Source organism: Epargyreus clarus, unplaced genomic scaffold (assembly GCF_041222505.1).
Source record: "Epargyreus clarus isolate Ecla_fem2 unplaced genomic scaffold, WU_Ecla_fem_2.2 ptg000008l, whole genome shotgun sequence".
In the NCBI taxonomy this organism is placed as follows: domain Eukaryota; kingdom Metazoa; phylum Arthropoda; class Insecta; order Lepidoptera; family Hesperiidae; genus Epargyreus; species Epargyreus clarus.
The window spans coordinates 14,049,128-14,075,582 of record NW_027332216.1 but is presented as its reverse complement, the minus strand read 5'-3'; the positions used below and the strand labels follow the sequence as shown (position 1 = coordinate 14,075,582).

General features: G+C 36.9%; 3 protein-coding genes across 5 annotated transcripts; 1 reads left to right on the top strand and 2 right to left on the bottom strand.

The window, feature by feature from the left end:
- Positions 1-3,095: 3,095 nt before the first annotated feature.
- LOC140744532 (acylamino-acid-releasing enzyme) lies at positions 3,096-24,966 on the bottom strand. Of its 3 annotated transcripts, none has more exons than XM_073076163.1 (15): positions 24,946-24,966; positions 18,081-18,120; positions 17,645-17,865; positions 16,985-17,151; positions 16,365-16,504; positions 15,717-15,854; positions 15,178-15,307; positions 13,514-13,647; positions 12,971-13,148; positions 12,421-12,536; positions 11,750-11,891; positions 10,972-11,100; positions 7,150-7,447; positions 5,465-5,674; positions 3,096-4,185 (listed from the first exon to the last, which is right to left on the bottom strand). In XM_073076163.1, the coding sequence occupies exons 2-15, from the start codon at positions 18,099-18,101 to the stop codon at positions 4,077-4,079; spliced, it is 2,133 nt and encodes a 710-aa protein (XP_072932264.1). In that variant the 5' UTR covers positions 18,102-18,120; positions 24,946-24,966; the 3' UTR covers positions 3,096-4,076. The 3 variants fall into 3 exon arrangements, 2 of the variants coding, with proteins under 2 accessions (XP_072932264.1, XP_072932261.1); XM_073076160.1 differs by lacking the exon at positions 24,946-24,966 and adding an exon at positions 20,593-20,727; XR_012102555.1 differs by lacking the exons at positions 3,096-4,185; positions 7,150-7,447; positions 24,946-24,966 and adding exons at positions 6,035-6,322; positions 20,593-20,726 and having other exon boundaries at positions 5,535-5,674.
- On the bottom strand, positions 18,107-20,535 carry LOC140744096 (uncharacterized). The gene is made up of 2 exons (XM_073075562.1): positions 19,523-20,535; positions 18,107-18,120 (listed from the first exon to the last, which is right to left on the bottom strand). Exons 1-2 carry the CDS (start codon positions 20,457-20,459, stop codon positions 18,107-18,109), a joined length of 951 nt encoding a protein of 316 aa, XP_072931663.1. The 5' UTR covers positions 20,460-20,535.
- Positions 21,401-24,455, top strand: LOC140744533 (uncharacterized). The gene is made up of 3 exons (XM_073076164.1): positions 21,401-21,768; positions 22,335-22,476; positions 22,872-24,455. The coding sequence occupies exons 1-3, from the start codon at positions 21,636-21,638 to the stop codon at positions 23,224-23,226; spliced, it is 630 nt and encodes a 209-aa protein (XP_072932265.1). The 5' UTR covers positions 21,401-21,635; the 3' UTR covers positions 23,227-24,455.
- Positions 24,967-26,455: the final 1,489 nt, after the last annotated feature.

Sequence of the window (26,455 nt, the reverse complement as noted above, 5' to 3'; positions counted from 1 at the left end):
CTGAATAAAGTTTTTATTATTTAACGTACATAGAAGTATTTTACGTACATAGAAATATCACATGCTTATATAAATATGTGATATTTCTGTAAGTATATTTTTTTAATATCGCAAACGATACAAAAGCCTAAGTTGACATTTTTATTTAAATATCTATATAACGCGGACCTGCAACATACTTACACTTTAACAAAGAAGTTATACTTCCATCATATTCCGTTTATAACGATGACTTCACAGAATCGATTTCCTATCAAGTTATTTGTCGAGAGTAAACAAATGCCCTTGCACCCTCCAAATGAATCGAACATTACAGCAAGTGCTTGTACATTTAATTTTATTTGCCCACCCCGTTCGGTAGAGGGTTGATTATAATAAGAGATTAGTACGACAACAATCACTTAAGTCAATTGGAAAACCTAAAAAAAATGGTGTGAAATAATCTATATGCCTACATTACTAGTCTATGGCCTACATATACTATCTTTCTATGGGTAGTGTAAATATAGTTAAAAAAAAACTAAAAGACACGCTTTTATGATAAGATCAACTAAAAAGCAGAAAATAATTTTCAATCTAGTAATCAATTAAGGAACAGTAAATAGTATAATTGTGAAAAAAGCGTGGGGTGCTCCGTGTATCAATTTTCGAAAAGCGCCTAATTGATGCTACTTTTGTGTTATAAAGATAGAATGAAAAAAAAAACTAAATACAGTATTGCACCCTTTTTCCGCGCTTTTACCCGCCACCTACGTTGTTATTGTGATGGCGGCGGCGGAGCGGAACGTCCCGGTGCCAGCCACGGCTCCCGTTTCCCGAAATTATCTTATCCCTTGCAACCACCCTAATCATTACGCATTTGTAGAAAAAGCACAAACTATTTTTCAATATTTTTTAAAGGCTAAAGTGTTAAGCACTTAAGCCTTTTCTTTTAAAAGTGTATAAAGGTAAGGTCTACTTTGTAACGTCGATCAAAATACATAGTATTAATTAATTAAATTATTTCGTACTTTTGGCGCGTGGTTCGAACTTCGAATCATTTAAGTTAACAAAGTTTAAATCAAATGGTAGGTAAGTATACAGACTAGTGCAGCGAAAAACTTAAGTCTGTTTTGTTTTTGCTTTTATTTGTCTACTGAAATCATAGATTAGTATCTCTGACTGAAATGTTAAAATACCTGGTCATGCGGGAAATGAAATAATAATCAAATTTAGTTTAAAATATCCGTCTTTTTCCATTTTTTTCAAGAATTGAATGAAATGGAAATGATTGAACTATCCCAGGCTTTTTCAATTGATTGCCACTATCTATTTCTGCTAAATCAATTCTCTTCTATCGATCGATATTAAATTACGAATTCTCAATTTAAATTCTCAATAACAATTTTTTTAAATACCTACATTTGTTGTCAACAATGGCTACATAACAGTCATGTCAATCGATGTTAATAATAACAGCGTGGCTGCATTGTGTGTCAGCAATAAGTCAGCATGTTCTAGTTCAATATAATATTGATACGTACTGCGTCTAAAGTTCACGACCCTTAATGAATCAGTTGCCTCGCGGCATATAATGCCGAGTCGACGTGGACATGTTCATTCATTTTTAAACACCATTAGCGGTTGAACTCTAGGTACCTACTGCTGCAATATATATTAAGTAGGTAAAAATTATTACGTGCTTAATATTACAGGCCAAAGGTAAAAAGACTGCCAGACAGGGCAGTGAAGGTTTTAAAAAAAGTTTCCCAATATGCACTTGTCCAGCGCGTTGGCTCTACGATCTGAGATGAGACCCATGCTCAAAATTAGAGACAATTATGGATTGCTGACGACTATTACCTATTGAAAACATAGATAAGTACTGAAAACAAAATGTCAAAGTTACTAATGAAATATTTTCTTACCAAACCTATTGTGTATTTGCGTAATATTGAATAACCGTATTTTGAAATTCGTCTTAACTTTGAAACGGTTAAACTAATTTTAATTGAACTAAATATTAATTGAATTTCATCATTTCGATCAGACATTATTAATCAGTGATTTTAAAGGAAGAAATGCGTAGTTAATAGAACCTACACAACATAAAAGTCGGCATTATTACCTTTAAGTAAACGTACAAAGGTGTAGGTATTAAAACTACTACGTACTCGGAAGCAGTACATACACAACCAATAAATAATTAACCAACCACATACACATACTAACATACATTTGTGGCGCCTACGTGTCAATCATTCTCCCCTCGCACAGTCATCCAATGCCATCCAATCAAGCAGTCGATATCGGTAATTTTACAGACCAATAACTTACCTCATAGTCATTTAGGTATTTAACTTCCTTCCTTCGATAACATGAAATAGCCATAATTACAAAATTATAATAATGAATAATATACATATCTATTGATTAAACAATTACTGCAATACATGGACAGGGTATTTCTTTTGTATGTAGGTTAAAATATTTATATGTAGGTAATCTATGAACATTGTCTTACTCATATAAACTAATGAACACCAGGTTAGCGCCAAAAGTCCAATCCAAAAGTACGATATATTTAAAGTAGATAAGACATATTTTGATATATACGAAAGTGCACTTTTCGAATGATAAGATATAAACAGATAATATCTGTGAAATATAAACAGATGTAGAAACATACATACATTATTTACCGTTTGGCTACAACCGTTTTAAATTTAAATATCAATGCTTTTAGAGTTAAATAGGGTGAATGCCAATAAAACAATACCGTTATATGGTGCGCACTTTACCGTAAAACAACCCCTGTGCTGGCAGGTGCGTGCCGACATGTGTCCATGCAACAAATTATTATTAGACACCCTACAAGTGACGCAATAATCATTAGACACGATTTTTCGAGGGGTAGTAAGTGTTGTACCAACCAATTTTTCTGTTTTAGGGTATATCCAGACAGATCATGTCAGATATGTCCGCGTTCTAGATGATTATTCTTAAAATAAAACAGTAATGCACCATTTCTGTATTTGTTTATCAAAGTAATGACGCTGTTAATGTAAATTATTTCAATATGTTTAAGTAAATGAAGACGTAATAAAACGCTCAACTGGCATATAAATATTTATTCCAATTTGGTATAATACAAGACAGTAGAAAAATTACAAGAGTTTAGAAACATACTCTTAACCTAGGAACACTTTTACGAAGTTTGAACAATAAATGAGCAATTAGGGTAAATGCCACATAAAATGCACATTTCCTTCCGATTATGAAATAAAAACAAAAAATGTTTACAATCTGATCGTAAAATACTAGTTTCTGAATAAGTTTTACTAACAATTTTCAGATTTAGACGAAATTATGAAAAAAATGAAGTTTTTAGTATTAATAGGCTCACAAATAATATTTCGCCTACATTATCTCTTATAGCACCTTATAAAATATAAATTGAACAGTTAGATATAGACCAATTATTTATTTTTCTAATATCGTATAGTAATTACATGAGTTAATGATAGTTAGGATAGACCTGAAGTTAAATATCTATTAATTAAGCTCATTTGATATTTACCTACACAAATTGACCAGCCGTTCGGAATTAAAATGAGGTATAGATTATCATAACTTAGATAACAATATTTCAAGAATTCCTCACGTAGCACCTAATAAATTCCTGTGCGAGCGAGATACAGGCATAAAAAATGTAAACTAGAGAGTATGAAAGTAATACTTTACGTATTTTCGTTACGTACATATTTGCAATTGATGGGCGGTCACCCCCTTTGATTTACATTTGTACAACTTTGTTTAAAATTAACCAACTTTATAATCTTTCCAATATCTATTATTTGGTACTATACAAAAAAATATTATACACACAATAAGCTATTTATCTAATTAATTTTATGCAGAATTTATAAATTAAACTATCATTAAATTGCTTTGTTTTTTTTGTACGTATCTATTGCTCGCATTTAAACCATTTCTCATTTTGAACCTTATAACAACGAACCGTATAATTATAATCGACAAGTATGACGTCACTTGCTAAGTTCACACCGGCAAACTTATAAATTCCCACGGAATATTTAAGCGTCTTTATGCAAGTGTGTGAGCAACCAATCAGCGCTGTTGATGAGGTTGTCCATTTCCGCGGGGAGGGACGACAGCGAATGGTTGTCATCATACATGTATATTCTGAAAATAGGATTATGTAATTAGATTTAGAAATACTTTTATTGCGTAAAACTTTATAATACTTAGTGTTATGTAAACCTTGGTGTTACTTTGGATGCTAATTTATCATGGGATACACACGTGCGAGAAGTAAGCCGCAAGGTCCACTTCTCTCTACACTCGCTTAAATGTCTTCAAGGTTTCCTGCCCTTTAAAACAAAAAAATCCCTAACTCAAACTCTTATTCAGCCGATTTTAGACTACGCGGACGCTTGCTATTTGGATGCCACAGAGGAACTATTAAATAAACTTGAGCGCTTGCAAAATCTCTGTATTAGATTCATCTTTGGTTTAAGGAAGTTCGATCGTGTCTCTCATTTTCGCAAGGATCTCAAGTGGCTCCCAATCCGTTCTCGCAGGAATACTCGTATCCTCTGTCTCCTTCATAATATCCTGAAAAGTCCATCCTCTCCCTCGTATCTGAAACGCCGTTTTTCGTATACACGGCCTTCTCTGGCACCCTGTAGATCCCATCTGAAATCCCTCCTTAACTATCCTTCTCACAAAACTTCTTTCTACTCCCACTCCTTTTCCGTTCATGCAGTTAGACTGTGGAATTCACTTCCGCCTCATATTCGTTTCACTAACAATGTTTCTTTGTTTAAACGAAAAGTAAAAGAGCACTATTTATCTCTTTCATAATTAGGTATATATGTGTATATATTATGTGTATTTATTTGTATATATTTATATGTCTTTGTTATCTATTTATTTTTGTGCACACTATGTTTGCCTATTACATAAACTTTCCGACCATAGGGGCTGCTGGAAGAAATTTCAGGTTGAAATAAGTAGTCCTCTGTACTACATCTCTTTTTAATGCCGTATTTTGTTATGTTTTCTGTGTACACAAATTTGTAAAATAAATAAATAAATAAATAATACTTCTTTATTTTTTCTGTGCGAATACAAAGAGGAACAATATTGTATGACGTCATTGTTTGCATACAGCAATGTAGAGCAGCGTCGCATGGCTAACGGATGAAGTCAAATAAGTCAAACGATGATGATGACAATGGTAAGGTTGGACAACAAAGATTTTGATAATAATAGTAACGACAATAGCGATGTGAACATAATTTTCACCCAGCTAGCTATGAACCATCTTGCATACAGATGCCCCTTAATGTGACGTTCAAGGTCATTGATTATTAAATTGATTGATAATGAACTGATTCTCCTGCTGCTAATGCTGCTCTGTTAATAATAATGACGTTGACAATGATTATGATATGATCACCTGGTTTTCACGCCATTCGCCTTCAACCGCCTCGCATACACAAGCCCCTGTGCAGCGGGCACGCGGCGGTCGCCGTTGCCCAACATTAGCGCGGTGGGCGCTCGTACACTATGCACGTGAGCTAACGGCGAACACCGCCGCATCGCTAGCAACTGCTCGTCGGACGGCGGACCACTCTCCGTATACTCGAAGCCTGCTTCCACTGCGCACCTGATCAAAATAATGTTAAGTCAGCACAAGTCCGGACCTATATGGGGTAGTTGTAAAAGAAAATATATTGTAACTGACAATTTGTAACTACCTCCATATGCCCATACAATAATTGATAATAATTCATTTTATATTGCAATTATCGCAAGTAAATAATTAACCTTTTCCAGTATATTTTGGTAAATAAACGTCATTACATTTTTCATACTACGAAACAAGGGAAACATTAATAAAAAAAAGTTGTAATACCAGATATATTTTAGGTAATAACATCGAACTAAAAACGCAAGATAAAATGATAATAAGTAAAGATGGAAAGAGGAACCAAAGATTACTATTATTTGCCAACATAACACTCACCCATCCGAATTGTCGGCATATTCGCCTTTCGTGGCCAAATCAATCAAAGGGTTCCTCAGTACCATCGCCTCAAACACATCGGGGTATCAGCGAGGTGTCCCGCCGTGAACCCACCGTAACTCCCACCGTACAGGACGTACGTCTTGCATCTGTCTCTCTCTTTCAAGGTGGTTAGAGCGAGATAGCAGTCTGCTGCGTCATACTTCCCCACGTTGCCAATAAGACAACGTACGGAGGCGTCCCCGCTGCCGGTGGAGCCGCGGAAATTGATCCGAACGGACGCAAAACCTGGGGTTTTTCCAGATTTAGATAATATAATGTTATATTATAATATGTGATTTGGCTTTACTTTACAATAAAAAATACATTTATTTAAATTTGGTCCGGCTAGGAATTAAATGCGAACCATTATGCTACGCGGGTGATCAATAATATTTGTAATGTTAAGCTTCCATCCAGATTAAGCATGTGATAATAATTATAACTCAATAGACATTGATAAATATCAGGTCATTTATTCTTGTCAGCAATATTTTGGTTAAATTGATAGTAAACCTTCCTAATGATACTTAATTGAGCAGTTATTGTTTAAAGAATAATCAAATAGGTCAATGTAATGACGTTTATTTACCGCTAAAGTATTTTCAAAATGTATTAAAAAATTATGTAGATTATATGTTAAAATTATTACTAACTGATTAAAATACTTGGTCCTTCTAGCCAGTATATTCATACATTCGACATATGCAACCTAACCAAAGGGAGCGACCGAAATGACGTTATCCTACCAATCAGGTATATCAGTGACGCCGACCATACTAGCGACTTCTACAACACAACAGTACAGTTCTGGGTACTGGAAACTGAGGTGTGTGACAAGGAAGACGCCGTGTGAACCCCCAAACAGACCCAGCGCGCTTAGTATTTGATTTAAGTATTCGTACTACTTATTTATCGCTACGTTAAGACCGCCTAGTGCATACTGCTTGACCTGTGTATGTATATTGCTCATAGTATATTATTTACTGTAAGTGTATACTCATACTAGTATCGTCTAAGTCCGCAAATAGGCATGCGGCGGAACTACAGAGAACAACCGAACGAAATATTCTTACCAATCAGGTATATCAGTGACGCCGACCATACTAGCGACATCTACAACCGGGTTGCGGGAGACCACAGCGCAGTACAGTTCTGGATACTGGCCACTGAGGTGTGTGACAAGGAAGCCGCCGTGCGAGCCCCCGAACAAACACAACGCTCTGTCGTTGAGGAGGTATCGCCTCACGGCTTCGTCGGTAGCTAACTTGCAGTCCTTCACGTCGGCGTCACCGGCACGTGAGGGTAGGAAGCGGACTGAAGCGTCACCCGCGCCGGTAGACCCGCGATAGTTTATCTGTATCGCCGCGAACCCTGCAATTCGTATGCAGTGTATCCAAACTGAAGGCCAAAACTGATCCAAGCTGATCCAAAGGCCTGGCCATGCAGAATGCGTGTTCTAGCGCCGCGCTAGGGCGTAAGCGACAGAAGTAAATCCTGACGCCACTGAATAGTATTGTAACGAGTTAGCAGTAACCTACCTTGTAAAAAATACAAGTTACCAGACGCTGTATTTTTTACAGATTTGCGTACTAGCATCATTATTAAGGAAAAAGTACGCACGATTTACGCTAATCGCGCTAAGTACGCGCGATTACGTTAAAATACGCGTTCTGTTTGACCAGGCCTTTACTTATGCTGAACACAATATAATTTTGACAATATATCTAAGATGAAATATCTTAGATATCTTGTCAAAATTATATTAGTCCTAACTAAAACGTAAGGTAACCTCACTTCAAAGTGGTTTTTGTATAACTAATATGATTTATATAATAGTCATTTAATTTCAAGAAGTAAATAATATTTTAAATCTGGATTAAAACTTAATTCAACCATGCATTTTTTATAACTGTTTTATAAAGATTTTAATTAATTTAAATGACTAATCGGGATGAAAGCTTAATTCACGCATTCACTTTTTATAATTGCCCTAAATTTTAATTTTTGAGAGACTACAAAGTAACGTATGTATAAAATAAAAGTATCATATAACTCGATCCTGCAGTTTTCAACTTAACATACAACACATCGAGAAATAGACAAAAAAAAAATAATAACTTGTGTATTTTGCTCCCATTTATGAGCCACCCGATTTATTTTTAATATTTTTTTTTTTTTTTTTTTATATGTAACCTAACGATAAGGCAGACGGGCTGCCTGATGGAAAGCAGTCACCGTCGCCTATGGACATTTGCAACACCAGAGGAGTCGCCAATGCATCGCCGGCTTTGAAGGAGAGCTCTTTTTACACCCCTCTTGAAGAGCCCCATGTCATAGTCCTGAGGGAATACCTCAGGAGGAAGTTCATTCCACATTTTGCACGTACGCGGCAAAAATGATCTATTAAACCGAACCGTGGAGGACCGCCACGGGTCCAGTTGATGTGGATGGAACTTCATCCTTCGGCGAGTGGTGCGATGAAGGAAAGGCGACGTAGGCACCAGATCAAACAGTTCCTCAGAACACTCACCATTGTAAAGTCGATAGAACACGCAGAGGGAACCTATGTCCCTCCGAAGGCTTAAGGGTTCTAACCGATCAGAGATCACTGGGTCATCGACGATTCGCACCGCGCGTTTCTGTACGGAGTCAAGTGGGTTAAGTTGGTATTGTGGTGCCCCTGCCCAGAGATGCGAGCAGTACTCCATGTGGGGCCTCACTTGCGCTTTATAAAGCAGCAGGAGTTGCCCCCCAGTGAAGTACTGCTTGGCTCTGTTTAGGACGCCCAGTTTCTTTGAAGCCAACTTGGCTTTAACTTCCAAATGACTCCGATACTGCACGTCGCACGAGATGTCGACTCCCAGGATCCCTACACTTTTACCAATGGTGAGCGGGGTACTTTGGAACTTAGGCGCTATGACGAATGGGGTTTTTTTAGCGGTAAACGCGCAGACTTGTGTCTTCGAGGGGTTGAACTCAACAAGGTTAAGACGACCCCATTCCGAGACCCGCTCCAGAGAGTTCTCGATTTCAGACACAAGTCGGATTCTGCTTTCTTCCACGAATGTCCGAGAGGTGTTCGCACGGCCTGTGTACACAGCATCTCCCGTGCTATCATCTGCATAGCAATGAATGCCACCGATTTTTAGCAGCATATCATTGATATGCAGAATAAAAAGCGTGGGAGATAATACAGACCCTTGGGGCACGCCAGCGTTGATGAGCTTCGTGTCTGAGCAGCACCCGTCAATTACGACCTTAATATGCCGCTCAGACAGAAAGCTGGCTGTCCATGTGCACAACCTCTCGGGAAGACCGTAAGATGGTAACTTCGCGAGAAGGGCCCTATGCCAGACCCGGTCAAAGGCCTTAGCGATGTCCAGGCTTACGGCCAATGCCTCCCCGTTGCTCTCAACAGCCTGCGCCCAACGGTGAGTGAGGTACGCAAGAAGATCACCAGCTGATCGGCCCTTGCGAAAACCATATTGGTGATCGCTGATCAGCCGGTGCTCTTCCAGGTACCTAAGGAGCTGCGTGTTTACAACACGCTCCATAGCTTTTGAGAGCAAGGAGGTTATCGCTATAGGCCTATAGTTGGCCGGGTCGCTGCGGTCACCCTTTTTGGGAATAGGGTGTACAAGGGCAACCTTCCACGAAGACGGTACTTGTCCTGTGGTGTAGGAAAGCGAGAATAGGCGCGTTAAGACGGGAGCCAACTCGGGAGCGCACGTCCTGAGCACCACTGCGGGGATTTCGTCTGGCCCGCTCGACTTCTTGATATCGAGGGACAATAGAGCTCGCCTGACAGCCTTCTGCGTAAAGCGAATATCCGGCATAGAGCTCTCACACCGCGGGATGGTAGGCGGTGTGGCCCCTGTGTCATCAAGAGTCGAGTTTGAGGCAAAGAGGGTACCAAGAAGATCGGCTTTCCCCTTTGCCGTGTGGGCCAGAGAATCATCTGGTTTCCGCAGGGGCGGTAGTGAAGACCGGCAGAAATTACCCTCGACAGCTTTGGCCAGCGACCAGAAGGCTCGACTCCCGGAGGGGTAACCAAGTAGCCGCTCGCCAATTCTGCCGATGTGCTTAGACTTCGCCTTGGCTATATGCTTCTTCGCTGAACGGGAGGCAGCATTAAACGCGGTTCGGAGCTCGGGGGTTTTTGGGTCCTTGCTAGCGTGTGCTGATGCCCAGGTTTGGAAGGCCTCCTGCTTAAGGCTTAGCGCTTTAGCACAAGACCCACCAAACCAGGGCTGACTCCGCCCGCCGACGGACACGACAGAGTTTGGAATGAAACACTCCATACCCTGCCGTATCACGTCGGTTACAGACTCAGCACACGAGCTAGGGTCACCCGAGACGAAACATAGCTGCCTCCACGGGTACGAAGCCAGGAACTCCCGGAATCCGTCCCAGTCTGCTGACTTGTAATGCCAAACTTGTCGTCTCCCGGGGGGACGTGTCTCCACGGGGTACGACAAGGGCACAGTCGAACTTACCAAGCAATGGTCAGAGGATCCAAGGGGAGCCTTGACCATTACTTGGTAGTCCACCGGATGGGTAGTCAGCAGTAGGTCCAGCAAAGAGGCAGTATGGGTCTCTACATCAGGCACCCTAGTGAAACCAGGTACGACCTGAGAGAGCCCATATGCCAAGGAGAAGTCATATGCAGATCTCCCGGCAAAGTCGGTGGTCCGGGATCCCAGCCAATCAACATGATGAGCGTTGAAATCACCGAGAACCACCAACTCTGCCGAAGGACACTGCTGCAGCATTCTGTCGGTTGCCCACTGGACGTGCTCGAATAATCGAGTTGTCTCCAAATTATTTATTATTACTTTACAACATCCGATAGGCGTAAAACAAGTAAAAAGTTCTAAAATATAAATATAACTCACCCAGCAAATTGAATAGAGCAGCTTCTAATGAATACGCATTGACGAAGCCAGAGTGCGGCCCGCCGTGCGGCCACACCACCAGCGGGGCGTTGCGCTCGCCGCCGGACAAGTATAGCACCGTAAACGATTCTGTATGAAACATATTTATATAAATGAAGGTTAACCCCTTGTGGTTCGACTCCGCCGGCAATACCGTCACGCCTATTTCTGCCTAATAACAGCAGTATTAGGCGCTGCTGTGGTCCGTTTTGAAGGATGTGGTAAGGGAGACATACTTTTCCGAGGCGTTCCCGCTTAGTCCTCGGGGGTAACGGCACATCTGTGGCCGACCTCAGGTATCTAATCTTATCTGGGGTTGATTACAGATGTCTATGGGCGGCAGTAGCCACTTACCATTAGGTGAACTGCATGCTTCTCCTATATTATAAAAAAATATACTTAATTTTTTCAAATAGGCTTTCATAAATGCTGAAAGCGGCCGATTTTTATAAAAACTAAAACTGCATCATTCGTTTTTTTTTTAAATCTACTTCCCTAGCCAGTTTTTAACCATGCTGTTATTGGGCAGAAATGGCTTCTACTGTCGAATCATAAAAGGTTCTACCACCTCACGAGATTGAAAAAAACATCATCATAACGGATTGCTTAGCAACATAAGATTACTTATGTTATTACCAAGCTGACACTTTACCAAAATTTTTATGTTACTAACTTTTCTAGCTAATCTGTAACTTGTAAATTATACTAACTATAAAATATAACAACTTAATACACTTACTAACGCTATCCTGTGAACCTTCATGTTCCAAAAATAGGTACTCAACCTTAGACTTGGCTAATGTCTCGGGGATTTCAACGGAAGAGCTGACTTTCACCCATTTGATGCTTTCACCTGAAGATGGTAGTTTTGCTGCGTACACCTGGAATCAAACTATGAATATCAATAAATTAAACTTAAATGTTTAACTGTGATTTCAAAATAACGACGCCGAAGAAAACCGATGCTATATTATTGTCGCACAATTCCAAACACTCGTAATTAAAAAATTGCCAAGTGCGAGTTTAAGTCGCACCCGTAGGTTTCCGTTTTATCATTTTTTTTATTTTTAGTATTTGTTATTAAAGCAGCCATAATAGTAAATCGATTGTGAAAATTTAAACTGTCTATCTATTATGGTTCAATAGATAAACCAAAAAAACGCCGAACAAGAGCGATTTCTTGTATGGTCAGTATGGTCACCCCCATTTATTTTGAAGTTTCTTTTTTTTTTTAATGTTTGTTGCTATAGCAGCCACCATAACAAATATTCTGTGAACATTTCAAGTGTTTATCTGTTACAGTTTCAAAAATCCCTATGACAGACGGACAGACAGACAGCAGAGGCTAAGTAATAGGGTTCCATATTTACCCTTTGGTACGGAACTCTCAAAATATGGAATAACTTTTACCTGTGGAGGTGAGGTCATATTAGAGCACACACCGAGAATAACATCTGACTTAAGATCCAAAACTGTTGTAGATCCCGGCTGACTCTTATTTGATATGTCCGTGATAAGGTGGCTCTCTGCAACAATGGGAATCATTTTATTAAATTTGTAATAATATAACACTTGCTTAAGGCCAAAGAATATATTTATCGTTTTTAAATTGAACACTTATTTTACTATTCCTAGGACTTGAATATCCAACATATCACATTTGTACTCTCCATCTCCATGAAAATATTTATAACTTCAATTTAAACATATTTTTTTCGGCGGGCGGGGTAGTTGTCATAGTAATATCACTTGAATCTTCTGCTTAGGAAGTACGCTGTTTTTATTCGCAAAAGAATAATTTCATAAATAAGGACAAAATCAGGTTTCGTTTCACCACTTTCATTCTGATGCAAGTGTTCAGTAACACAAAGTTCTAAAATTGAAATGCAACACACACTCTTTAAAACAACGCGCAAGAAACGAAGTTCACATATTATACTTAATATATTATACTACCCACCCATATCCAGCATATACACCCTAACTTCATTCTGCTGCTGCGTACTAAACACCAGCTTCTTGCCGTCAGCGCTGAAGCACGGGTTCGGTAAAGCTTGGCAGTATAGGCCGTAGAAATTCTCTCCGTTCTCTATAACCCTCACGGTGTCCACTATAGGTATTAGAGTTTCTTGTGTTCCCTGCAAAAAATATTCCAATAAGGTACCATGTATGCTTCGGTTATGCCTTAGTGGCTTATTGCGAAAACAGGCATCCTCTTGAAGCATTTAGCATAAAGCTCTTGTAATTAAAATATTACCCTATTCAGTATGAAGCGGTAATGCAGCTCACTGTGTTCTGTTTTAAAGAGGATATTAAGGCTTGCTAAGGAAATTCTAACTTAATCCGCAGAATTAACTAATTCTATCTGGGGTTGATTACAGATGTCCATGGGCGGCAAAAGCCACTTACCATCAGGTGGACTGCATGCTTGTCTGCTACTTCAAATTATAAAAAAAAAATTACAACTTTAACCACCCACCAAAGTTATTAAGACCAAACTGACCTCGTCCCGTTTCCACCTGACCAGCTCGTGGCAGGCGTGGTGCGGACCGTCAGCTTTACGCTGAAGCCATACTAACCCTCCGTCCGGGGTGATCCGAGGCGATCGCACTGACATACCCTCGTGAGATATCTTCGCTGGAAATAACAATCATATAATAATTAATAACGATATTCACAAATAACATGCCAAGTAAGTATGTGACTGCTTGCTGATCTGCTTTTTAAATGTGTTTAGATGCCATATCAATGTGCAGGTAGCTTAAAATTATATGTTAAAAAATTAAAATAAAATCATAATTAGTATTATTAAATTAAATTATTAACAGATGTTACAATAAATAAAATAATCCATGATCACGATATTTCTATTTGCGCCTCGCCCGTTTTCTATATGAATGAGTGAGACACACAAACGAGGGCCATTTTGGATTCAATTCTTATTTTGAACAAAATTACACCTATATTTTGTAATCAATCATAATCCACGAGAAGTCATAAGTTCTATCTTATTCAGCATACTATATAAAAAAAAACTAAATATGTACTTTAAACCAAACCAGTAATTTCATACATTGTTACTTTCCCAGCTACAAAGATTGTACATTATACAGGGTTACTGATAATTCGATACATTCCCTTGGAGGGGTAAAAGTAGAGCTCATTTGCAATAGGTTTTGTCATTAAGTACCCTAGCCGATAGTCATTTGTTTTTGAGATATTCAAGTTTTTGTGTTTTTATTTCTAAGTACCGATTTCAGGCAAAAAATAAAATGCTGCGAAGTGAATGTCCTATTTTGATCCTATTTTTGTGCATAATCTTATACCTAACATCGCAACACTTCCTTAAAATGACAATACGCTGTAGTAGTAACCATAAACTTTACGTTATGGAGGTCAATTTGCTAGAGTTCAATAAAAACACCCTTATTATTTCCACTTCAGAGTGAATTTGGATAAAAAAGATGTATGGAATGTATTGTACAAATGATTAAAATAATAGCCCTATTTCACTAGCTATCCAAAGTGCTACGAAATATTACGGTATTTTTTTAAATAAAAAAGTTATTAGCTAGAAACAACTACTCAGAACATCAGTAATTTTCGGATTCGCATACTGCACTAAAGTCTTACTGTTCGCCACAGGTAAAGCACATTACCTTAGTTAACACTTTAAACTGTGTTATTGTTGTGATTGTCAATGTAGATAAAAGTTTTATGCCATTTTGGATAGCTAGTGAAATAGGGCTATTATTTTAATAATTTGTACGACACATTCCACACATCCTTTATATGCAAATTCACTCTGAAGTGGAGATAAAAAGGGTTTTTTTATTGAACTCTAGCAAATTGACCTCCATAACGAAAAGTTTAAGGGTACTAGTTACTACTACAGCGTATTGTTATTTTAAGGAAGTGTTGCGATATTAGGTATAAGATTATGCACAAAAATAGGATCAAAATAGGACATTCACTTAGGAGCATTTTATTTTTTGCCTGAAATCGGTACCTACTTAGAAATAAAAACACAAAAACTTGAATACCTCAAAAATAAATCACTATCGGCTAGGGTACTTAATGACAAAACCTATTGCAAATGAGCTCTACTTTTACCCCTCCAAGGGAATATATCGAATTATCAGTAACCCTGTATATATAAAAACTCACTCAAAACCCCATCGAGTGTCAGTTGGAAGATGTATCCAGGACGGTTTGTGCAGAATATGAGTCCCAGACGCCGCGGCTCCGTCTCCAGGGCTATACCGACCACACCGTCGCCTTTAGGTGTGAAACGAACCTAAAAAAATATATTAGTAAATTCGTTGGTCCTTGGAGCTGGATTGGAGGTACCACTAAAAACTAAAAGGTTTAGATCTTTTTTTTTTGCAATATTTATACATTATATGAATCAGATAGGTGGTCTAAGATTATTGCAACATGTAGATATTGATTAAAAGTCACATATTATCATAAAGTTATTGAACATTTTGAATCTTTTTATCCCTTGATGTACGGTTTTCTCAAACCTAGATTATAACGATTCATAAATTATCGCAATTAACCACAAAAGATAGAGATATTATTCCAATGTTTACATCCAATTTATTTATTCGCAAAAGGGGAAGCAATGATTTACTTCGCTTTTTAATGACTTGCCCTAATCTGCTTTTGTAACAACACCCTAAAAATCTTAGTCTAACATTTACCTGTCCTGGACACCAGTGGTCTGGCAGCCCTTGGAGGACGGTAAGGGATTCGTTTTGCAGCCGAAACACCACGATCACGGATAGGTAGCGCCCCACCAGCTGCTCGCCCCAATCCTGTCTGTATATGTACTCTTCACCCTGGAAAATTATGGAAGGTAAGAGAAGGATAGTCATCATCATCATAAATATGTCATGTTATCTATTACTGATGGTGAGTTTTTCTTCCTCAACCTTTTTTTATATTGCAAAGGATGATAATGAACATCATGATCATCATATGTTTTACTGAAGGTAAGTTTTTTTGCTGAATGATTCCCCAATCTTTATTTATATTGAAAAGTAAGTAACAATCAGGCAATATATGAGATGCTAAATAATGGTAACATTTTTAAAATTTATAGCAAATCCTATAAATATTGAAATCTACCCTGTTTGCTCATAGATGCATTGATACCCTTGAGGACTTAAATAATACATATGACATTTAGTAACAGCACGAACCATAGATCTACTATAGAACAAAAGTAAAGTTGGATGTGTGTTCAATAAAAACTTTTGTCATAAAGGTACTTAAATAAAGGTACCATAAAATTGTTACCTACTTTGTGAAACCCTCATACTTTTTAGATGTAGATGTCTTTAACTAACCTTCTTAGGTAAGTTGGCCTCACTCTCATTCTTTTCCTCAGCTTTCCGTTTGATGTAAGGTTCTGATTTCTTCAACTTCTTTTCAGCAACATAAACCAAAGCTGTCTCGTCGGACGACCATTCAAGCCCACCCAACTCGGCTAAAACATTTTGAATAATGTTTTTATCAAAAGATTATCATTATGAATATACCTTAATTTTTTAATATCACATTATTTTCGGGATTTATATTAGATCCATTCATCATAATCATCATCATCATCACCAACCCATTACTATCCCACTGCTGGGCACCGGTCTCCTCTCTGAATGAGAAGAAATAGGCCACTAGTCCATAACGCTGGCCAAGCACGAATTGGTAGAATTCACATACCTTTGAAAACATTTCCTTTGAAAAGATTTCTAAGATATGATGTTCACCATTTAATTCACCATTTAAGCAAGTGATGATTAATTTTTATTTTTAATTTCGGATTTTAACCTCGGCCCCTCGATCAAGAAATCGACTTTCTTCTAGAGTCTAGACTATCACTGCTATTAGACCCGTAAGACTGATGTTATAACAGAATGTGTATTAAGCATTAGTAGTTTTAATTAGATAATTTGTGTAAAATCCTTACAATCAGTGTACACATCCCCATGTACTTCCAGAGCACTGAGGTCTACACTGTGGACTAATGTGTTCTTAGACCACACTTCCATGTACTGCTTCTTGTTATCTTTGCCGTCTCTGTCCTCCCTGATCACCGCTCTGAAGGCTTCTGATGGGGACACTGCAGACAATAACCTGGGAGAAATAAGGACACTTTTGGTATTCCAAAATGTTAATTATGTAAAGTGTTTTTCTCTCTTTAAAGTTACTTTGAGCCTGTGCTTTGAACGGTGGGAAAATATTTACTATAGTAGTGTACTACTGACATAATTGATTGAATAAGATAATTAATATGTAACAGGAATATAATAAATACTTAGTTCAAATTATTTCACTTTATGATTATACAATGATGAGCCCATAAGTTGACAGTATTATATTTTGTACAGGTAGCAAAAGTTCATGGAATATATTTCATGTAGACTGTCCAGCCCATGAACATAATTTAAAACCCATTCTAAGTATGATAGGATTCGTAAAGTGTGCCATACAAGTATTTATCAAATTCGAAAATCTGATTAGAGAAGTTTGGAGAAGGTTTGGAAGTAGTCAGCATTTCGACCTTAGTTATACTTAGTCTCACTTTCTTTAGACAATTTAGTGAAAATATTAAAGAAAACATACTTACTCATTACTAACATCTATTCCAAAGTCACTTCTGGCTAGAACAGATATATCCTCCTTGGCTGTATCAAGTACATAGTTGTGCATATACTTTGTAGTTCTTCCTTTGTCAAAATTACGCACCGACCACTTAGCTGTAGCTTTAGTTCCATCTTTACTTAACTTTCCGCCCAACACTGACGGGATCTTTGCTAGTGTCTTGTATGCATTTACTATTGTCTCAATCTACAAATTTAAATAAATTAAGCAGGTATTTTCATACACTAAAAACTATTCGAATTTTAAAACTTAAATGAAAATTAAATGTTATTTAGAAGAAAAAAGATTCATTGAGTTTCTGCATTTAAATGTACCGACTTGTATTGTGCAAGAAGATATTTTTCTATTTAAAAAAATAGTGTTAAAATCTTTATAAAAATGTGACTGTAAAATAGTCTTACCTGAGAAGACATTTTAAACATGAAGATTATTTGAGCAGATCTGAAATAAAGAAATTTAATAATAATGTTATATGCAAGTTTCAATTATAATAGCAAATTGTTATATAATAGTTTATTGCCTATCTCTGTCACAGCCCTTGCTATAAATACTAGAATAATTATTATTATGGATACTTAGGAGCAGTCTTGGAAAATCTATTTTTCATAATCTGACATGGATGCAAATAAATCATCCAACTTGCATAAGCTAATCCCCATATCATCAGTGAGTAAAAATAATTTATGCTAAGTATTTAATTGATCTTATCAAATGAAATAAACATACTGTAATAATTCAATGTCTTCCAATTAATTTTGATACGTAAAACCCTTAACAGAACACACAGCCGTTAACCAAATTAAAACAGAAATGAGGTAAATCATTAACAATTAACTACTGAATATAAATTAGTTAGAAATAAAATTATACCACAAACAAAATCAAAATACTGATATGTGGTTACAAGTTCCTTATCATTTCTGCAAAGTATTTACATAGGGCTTACATTCACTACAATATTCAACCAGATAAGGGCAATATTAGAGTTCGTTTTATGACAATGTTATATGATATGCTTATCTTGAGACAGTTAAATTATATATAATGAAATTAATACTATTCTAATATTGTATTTTCCAATAATGTATTGTAGCTAATTCTAATTTTGTCTTTAATTATTTTTGAGTGTTTTGATACAAATATAACGTATTTTTAAATGATAACTGAAAAAAGCCGCCAAAATATTGATAAAATAGGTTATTGTGAATATTATTACTTCACGACCGTCGGTCCACAGACAACGCATAATTCACAAAGAAGGTATTTTAAAAATTCTATGAAATATGTAATGAATTTGCAATTCCATTGTTATAACAGCCGGTGCAGCGATGTAATTTTAACATGATCTTTTAAAATATATGAAAGACATCAGAGTGTATTCATGTATTTTAATACTTATCAGTAAAAATAAAAATATTAAATTAAAAATACATATTCGACAACAATACATATTCGGTAAAATGTAGGTATCTAATATTTTATTAAGTTATAGTAACACATTATAATAAAATAAACTATAAGTAAATATAAAACAGCTTATTTACAAAATTTACATATATACAAAAATGAAAAACAAAAATATAAAAACAAAAACACTACCATAAAAAATTGTCACTATCACTGTCTTTGGGCAAGGTTCCCAAGACGCTGGCAGCATTTCCTCTCTGAATTGCTATACCAATTCTTTGAGCAAAATGCATGCCAGCTCTCGGGTCCCCAGAGACGTCGACCAAACGAGTTGACAACTGTTTAAACAACTGCCAAGCATCCGGACCCCATGGACCCAAAGTTTCAACACCAAACGTCACAAATATATAGTTATTGCATAAACTAATATATTTACGACGCTTGGTGTCTTCAGCAGTAGTAGCCGCCGCCCCCGCGCCACAGGAAGACGCCTGGAGGTGAGAAGGAGCCAGTGTGTCGACACACGTAGCGTCCCACACTAGCATCCTCCCCCCCTTCCAGGGTATTAACGTCATACCGTCGGGCCGCTTGCCATCGTCACGTGCGAGACCATTCGGCTCTAAACAAGCCGGCACGTTGACGGTGACAAAAGCTCGACGAATGACGTCGTTGATGGTAGCGTGACGCGATAAGCGGCCAGCACTGCGCTGACAAGAAAGTCCATGGTGTCCAAACACATCGACGTCAGCGCCGCAACGACAGCGATGGCGCTCAACCGTCTTTACCCCCAGGCGCAAACATGTACAGATTGATAACGTCAAGTTATCGAAAAGTGTGCCTAAATTACCGGAAGGATATGCCTGCAGCCAAAAACCCGATTCTCGCTCTGCTACAGCAAGGAGACGAGCCCTCTCTGCAATATCATGCGCAGAATTGAGAAGTTGATTTCGCACAAGTATGCAGAGAGGTTCGTCCCAAAGTTTCTGTAAATTTAGATGTACGGGAAATTTTAAATTTGGTCCAGCCTGTAACCAAGCATCTTTAGCTTCATCCATAAATGTAATAATTGGTTCCTCAAAAATTTTGGACAAAACGTTAGATGTTAAATTTTGTGTTTTATGGACTGAAGATAAAAAAGCTGGTAGTGCAACACTAGAAATTTTACGTATACCCAAGCCTCCATGCCTAATGGGCAATGAGGCCTGAGTCCAAGCGCGTTCATTCATATGACAATTTAGAACCGCCGAAAGAGTTTTCATGATGATGTCATCTAATTTTAAACAAATTTCATTAAATTTCCAAAGGGGTGTACTTCTCAAAATATATGTAAATTTAGGGACAAATAAACAAAACCGAATAATGAAGAGAGCCATGTGTGAATTGATTTTAAGTAACCGATCTGAAGATTCATTATAATTTTGAATATGATTTTGGATAAATGAAGGTATTGACTCAGAGTTAAGTAATGAAAGATATGAGTTAAGTTTGTATAAATGTTCCATTTACCTTCAATAGAAGAATAGGCCAATTTGTTTATTTGTAAAATAACTATGTACAAATACAAAATAAACACTGGAATTACTTGCTGAAATCATGAACAAGAATGACAATGAGAATGAATGACATTGACAACAGACAGTTAAGTGACATTGACATGGACATCACAAATAGTAACAGCTGACATAATTAGAGAATATGACAGGTAAAGATTTTACAGTTTACACAGCCGATATGTTCATATATTTATTTGAAACATGTCATTGTTGTAAATTTTTCACTTTCAACAGCATCATTTCAATTATACGTTCAATAAATGTATAATTAAACAACACAAATATGGGTAATTACAATTAAACAGAAGCCTGCTCAATATTCCATTTAATGACTTATCCTTCACTTTTGTTAGCATCTTTTTTGGCACGCTTAGTTACTGTTAATCTGCTGGTATAATAAAAATAATACTTATTAAAAATCATAGACAAATTAAATTAACAAAATTTGCGCTTATGCAATACATATTCAAGTATACTGTTGCCTAGTACATGTACTGCGCAAGACACTGAAATATTATGAGTTCAAACACCTTTACAGTATTATTCTGCTTCTTCATAGATTTAGAGTACTTTACATAAAGTTAGTATTTTAATATAGGTACAGGTTACATCTGTAATATATAATTTTCGCACCGACATCACATCGTAATCACATCGACATGCTCTTTAATCTTAGGGCTCTTAATGCACTGGCAAAGCCAATCCCATTTACTTTATTCGGAATGCGCCCCTATAACTACGTCACGATGCGGCTGACGTGGCGCGACGGCGCACCGCTCGATACGTACGGCGCGCACGTGCCGCGCGGGGGCGTGCGCCCCAGTCGGGATATCCAAACCCCAACGTACGTACCTACCCCTAACGAAGTTGTTTGCAAAAAAATCCATATTCTATATTTATGTACACATTCCCGCGGTTACCAACAACCATTTTGAACATTTTTTGAAAAATACCATTACGATTCCGATCGGAACCGACACAGAAAAAGAAAGCACAATGAATGAACTTGATTTAATAAAGGAAGTGGAGAAGCATCCCATATTATACGACAAAAACGTGAAAGGATTTAATAAAGCAAAATTAAGAGATGATGCGTGGAAAGAGGTAGCCAAAGTTCTTGACGTAACAGGTAAGTTGAAATCAGCTTGAATAACAGTAATAAATAAAATAAAATTGTTTATATGGTTTATATGATCAACCTCAATTTTTAACTCAGAAAAAATATCCAAAATTTTCGAAAGCACTTTCTCTTTACATTAAAAATGTAGTGGTTAATGTCAAATTTTATCATTCTCGTCAATATAGAAATATAAGAACTACCTTAGAGTAAGACATGACACCTTGTGACTTTCTGCAACTCGTCAAGAGATGGCGCTACTATTTCTGATAAACACCGCTGGAGTTATCTCAACTTGTAAATATAGAAGCCCTGTAAGTCGAGTATAACTGTCGAAGCACAGCATCTCCCCAGGCATAACCAATGACTATAGAGCCTTGCGGATACTCTCGGTCTGCTTCACCGTTAAAGCAGGTGATAATTAATTTATACTACACACATAACTTTGAACAATCATACATGTGTGCTTGGGATTTGAACCTCGTTCCCTCCGAATGAGAGGGAGTTTCTTAACCACTAAGCTATCACCACTGTATCATATTAACGGAATAACTAACGAAACTATTAAATATTTCCAGACACCGAGTGCAAAAAACGCTGGCGATCGCTACGAGACTCATTCATCAAGCTGCAGCGCACCCACGGGAACCGCACACGATGGCCGTACCACCACGCAATGCGATTTCTCATACCGCATCTAGAGCCACGACCGGACTTCCCGTAAGTGACTACAGAAAAACAAAACTAGCGAAATAAAGAGTTGAATCAAGCTATTTAGCTATAGCAACCTATTTTCACATCCTAGATATTTGGCTCTGGAACTAGGGCCCAAACTGTGTAATACTAATAACTCCAAAGGCGATTCGCGTGGCACAGTAGTCCCATAACAATCCGGTAAATGAAAAGTTACGGATTCGTTCTCCGGTGTTTTTGTACTTTTCTTGGCAATCTTGGTTTTGTTTGGTTTTCAGGCAGCCCCCCCGTAGGCAAGCGATGCGCGATCTTTGTTTGTGTGACCACCCATCACATAACTTTGTTTTTTTTTGAAACTTAACAGAACTTAACATAACTTTGTGTTTAGACTACAAAAAATAACTGAAGCTTTTATTTTTTAGGAAAAAAGACGACGACGACACAGATTCAGACGGGAGCAGAAAACGCGTGACAGCGAAGCGGAAGCAATACGACGAGGACGAAGATGAAGATGACGAAGACTCCCCGGCAGCGAAGCAGGCTCGTCAAAGCTCGACAGACGACGAAAATCCCTGCCACTGTTCCAGAAACGACACCGACGAACTGTTCCTACTGAGTTGTGCTCCCATCTTGAAGCGGCTGAACAAAAAACAGAGCGCAGTCGCCAGGTTAAAAATCCAACAGGTTCTCCTAGAAGCGGAATTTGGAAATACGCCACATAATAATATGCCGTCTGTCTCACCAACTAGCGATTTAGATGGTGATCATGTCATATGAATAAATAAGAGCAGGTCATTTCTAATTGTAAGATTATTATTTACTTTTGACCACTTTGATAATGTCATCTATGTAGGTATTGAAGTAGAAACAAGTCAATAGAAAACCAGTTATTTTAATATTATTTGCTCAAAAATGCAACAATAGAATAAAGGTTTACATTTTTAATATTTTAATATATAAATTACATCCTTAAAAATAATTAAGAAATGATTTACTCTAAAATCTGTTAGTGATTAGCGCTGTAAAGTAAAATGATGACCTGTAATTAAAAAATCGATATTTCTTCCAATGACCCAAGCAAGGCCAAAAAATAGACATATATGTAGTTTTCGCACTATATTTATTCACTAGATATAATATTTAATGACTGTACAGTATTTTTTTAAGATTTTAGCAATAATTGTCATTCTACCAACAAATAATAGTGTGAGTCAGATTAAGGATAAATAAGGTGCCATCTCTTGTGATTGAATGATTTTTGTTTGGATGTATTTAACACAAATGTTAATAATAAGTGCGTCAGAAAGCTGATTCCTTAAATGGAATTTAAGTACAATATTTCACAAGTTACAAGTTCAAGTTGACATGAATTTAACACACCAATATCATCACTTTATCAATAACCAAAAGGTATTCATTTTTTATAAAGGTAATTTAAGGTTTGTTCATGCAAATAACCAGAAGTTATTTAGGAAGCTACGAATTGCCACCTTCGGCTGTCCCTTTTAATATTAAAATTAAAACGTGTCCAACATTTGTCTTAACAGACCTTTTAGTACAAAGTTAATGATCTTAAGTCAAAATACTCTCTATTTAAAACAAGTGTCTTACGATTTTGAAGCAATCTTTTAAATGTAGGTAAGCAACGAATATCTGCCAACAGTGATCTCTAGTTCATATTTTAAGATTAAATATCTTTGTTATATTAAGAATAGCATTAATTTATTGGAAGTATGTGAACCGATTTTTTCATAACAAAGTGAATATCCCAATTTGTCGTTGGCGATTTATTTGTGTACCTTTGCTTTACTTTTAAAGGTGGTAGAACCCTTTGCAGCTCGATTCCAGAAGCACCGCTGTCACACTTGTATCTTCCTAATAATAGTGTTAAGTGTTAAGCGCTGCTTTGTTCCAGTTTGAAGGAAGTGGGCCTTAATTATAAAAATGTTTTGCAAAACATATTTTTAATATGGATTTAACCAAACATAGTGTATTATTATCCTACATGTCTTCTACCTTTCCCAGCTCCATCCTCAAACAGAAAGGTCACAACTGAACTTTCTCTGAATTTGTTAAGGAAATTAGTCGACCCCGCTTAGGTGCGTATCGCACGGAACTTACTGCATTATCACTTTACTGTTATATTAATAGAAGTTAAACCTTAAGTTAAGGTATTAACGTATATACAGGTAGCATACCACAAAGATAACATTAGCATTGCAATAGTAGCTATGCAAATAAAGGATTAACATACAATCATGGAAGTAAAGTTCCTAACCGCGCGGATTATTTGTAAGTAAATGTCTGCGATCCATAGTATTCACTTTGAACTATTATGATGTACTACTTTCACAGGGGCGGTTATAGGGGTTGGCGAAGAACGAATAGGGCAACTGACAAGCGCTTGTTTTTGAAGAAATAAAAAGTCATCCTGAGGATTTTGTATACGAACTTTTTTTTTCATAACTATCTGAATACGTCAAAATGTCTATTTACCTTCGTGTTTAATATTTCGGACTGGCCGCAATACTAAAAAACTAAACTATATAAATTCTAAATTTAAATTTGACGTTTCATTCATTAAACACAAAATACAGTCCGTCATTACTTTATTCATTAGGTACGGGACGATTTATTAATATTATTTTTTGGTGTTCACGGGACCTTGGGACGCAGGTATAGTGCATGAAGTATCAGGTTGATCGGTAGCCAAGTAATAGGCCGATACTCTGAGGTATTTACAATATATATATTTATCAACAGCATCTATTATCACTACATACCTACTGTACCTACACGAACATTAAAAAATATTTTACGGATCAAAACCAGCGACTTAAAATTCATATACTATAGGTAGGTACCTATCGAAGCATGGTCGAAAGAGTCTAATCATTCTCATCAATATGATAGTTACGGGATATTGACTTCAACAGCTTTTTCTTGCAACAGAAATATTCTTGGAACTAGTCCTAGTCCCTCTACGAATCCTGATAAAATGTACCACTTAAACTGATAAAAACTTAAGTGTACAGTAAACAATTCAATTCTGTAAGCATAATTAAATTTATAGCACTCTGTGACCTAAACCCGCATTTTAGCCACGCATTTCTGTGTCCAAAGTAGCCGATTTTTACACCGTACGAATATTAATACACTACCCTCACAGTTGAAAAAATAGTACATTACGATACGAGGACGAAAAATTTTTTTCTGACAAGTGTGAGTTTGCAGGCCGAGCCGCAGGCGAGGACTGCAATCACACGAGTCAGAAAAACATTTTTCGTCCGCGTGTTGTATAAAATTTTATATTACGGGGTCGGAAATGGGGGTTTTGCGCACGCGAAGCGTGCGTAAAACGTCAATTTACGCACGCCGTGATATAAATAAACATAGCTATGAACGTTTCATACTTTTAAATGCCATTTAAAAATTAAAAGTGAGTAATGAGTATTTTGTTTAAAGCTATAATTATTTTAATATTTTATATTGGACGTATTTATAAATGTTTTTGCCATTGTGTACATACTAAGCAATAGCATCACTATAAGACTAACTATTGGGCTTTATCGAATTTTATTGTTTGTTTTGACTGTGTTTGTTTTATTTTCGCTACACACCATAGTAGGAGATATTTAAATTAGGAATCGTTATCAAAATTAGCCATAATACTGCTCCAGTAGAATCTCGACTAAGCGACCTATTTGTTGTCGTATTTGTGGCATTCGGATTATCGAAAATTTGGATAATTGAGTTTATGAAGAAAAGCTATTTAAACCGATTTAGGAAGGTGATGTTTTTCGACTATATGTTTGTTACGTATGTATTTTTCATTCTTTGGCAAACTCAAACGACTTCATTAATTTTGATACATGATGTGTCGCTGAATTCGTCTAAATTGTGGCGATAACATAGGTTATATTTTTAGCAATCGGGTTTTTGTTTTTTATAGTAACTATTTTGTTGCGATTTGGCGACTTTCCGGAATTTAAATGCACAAGTCACA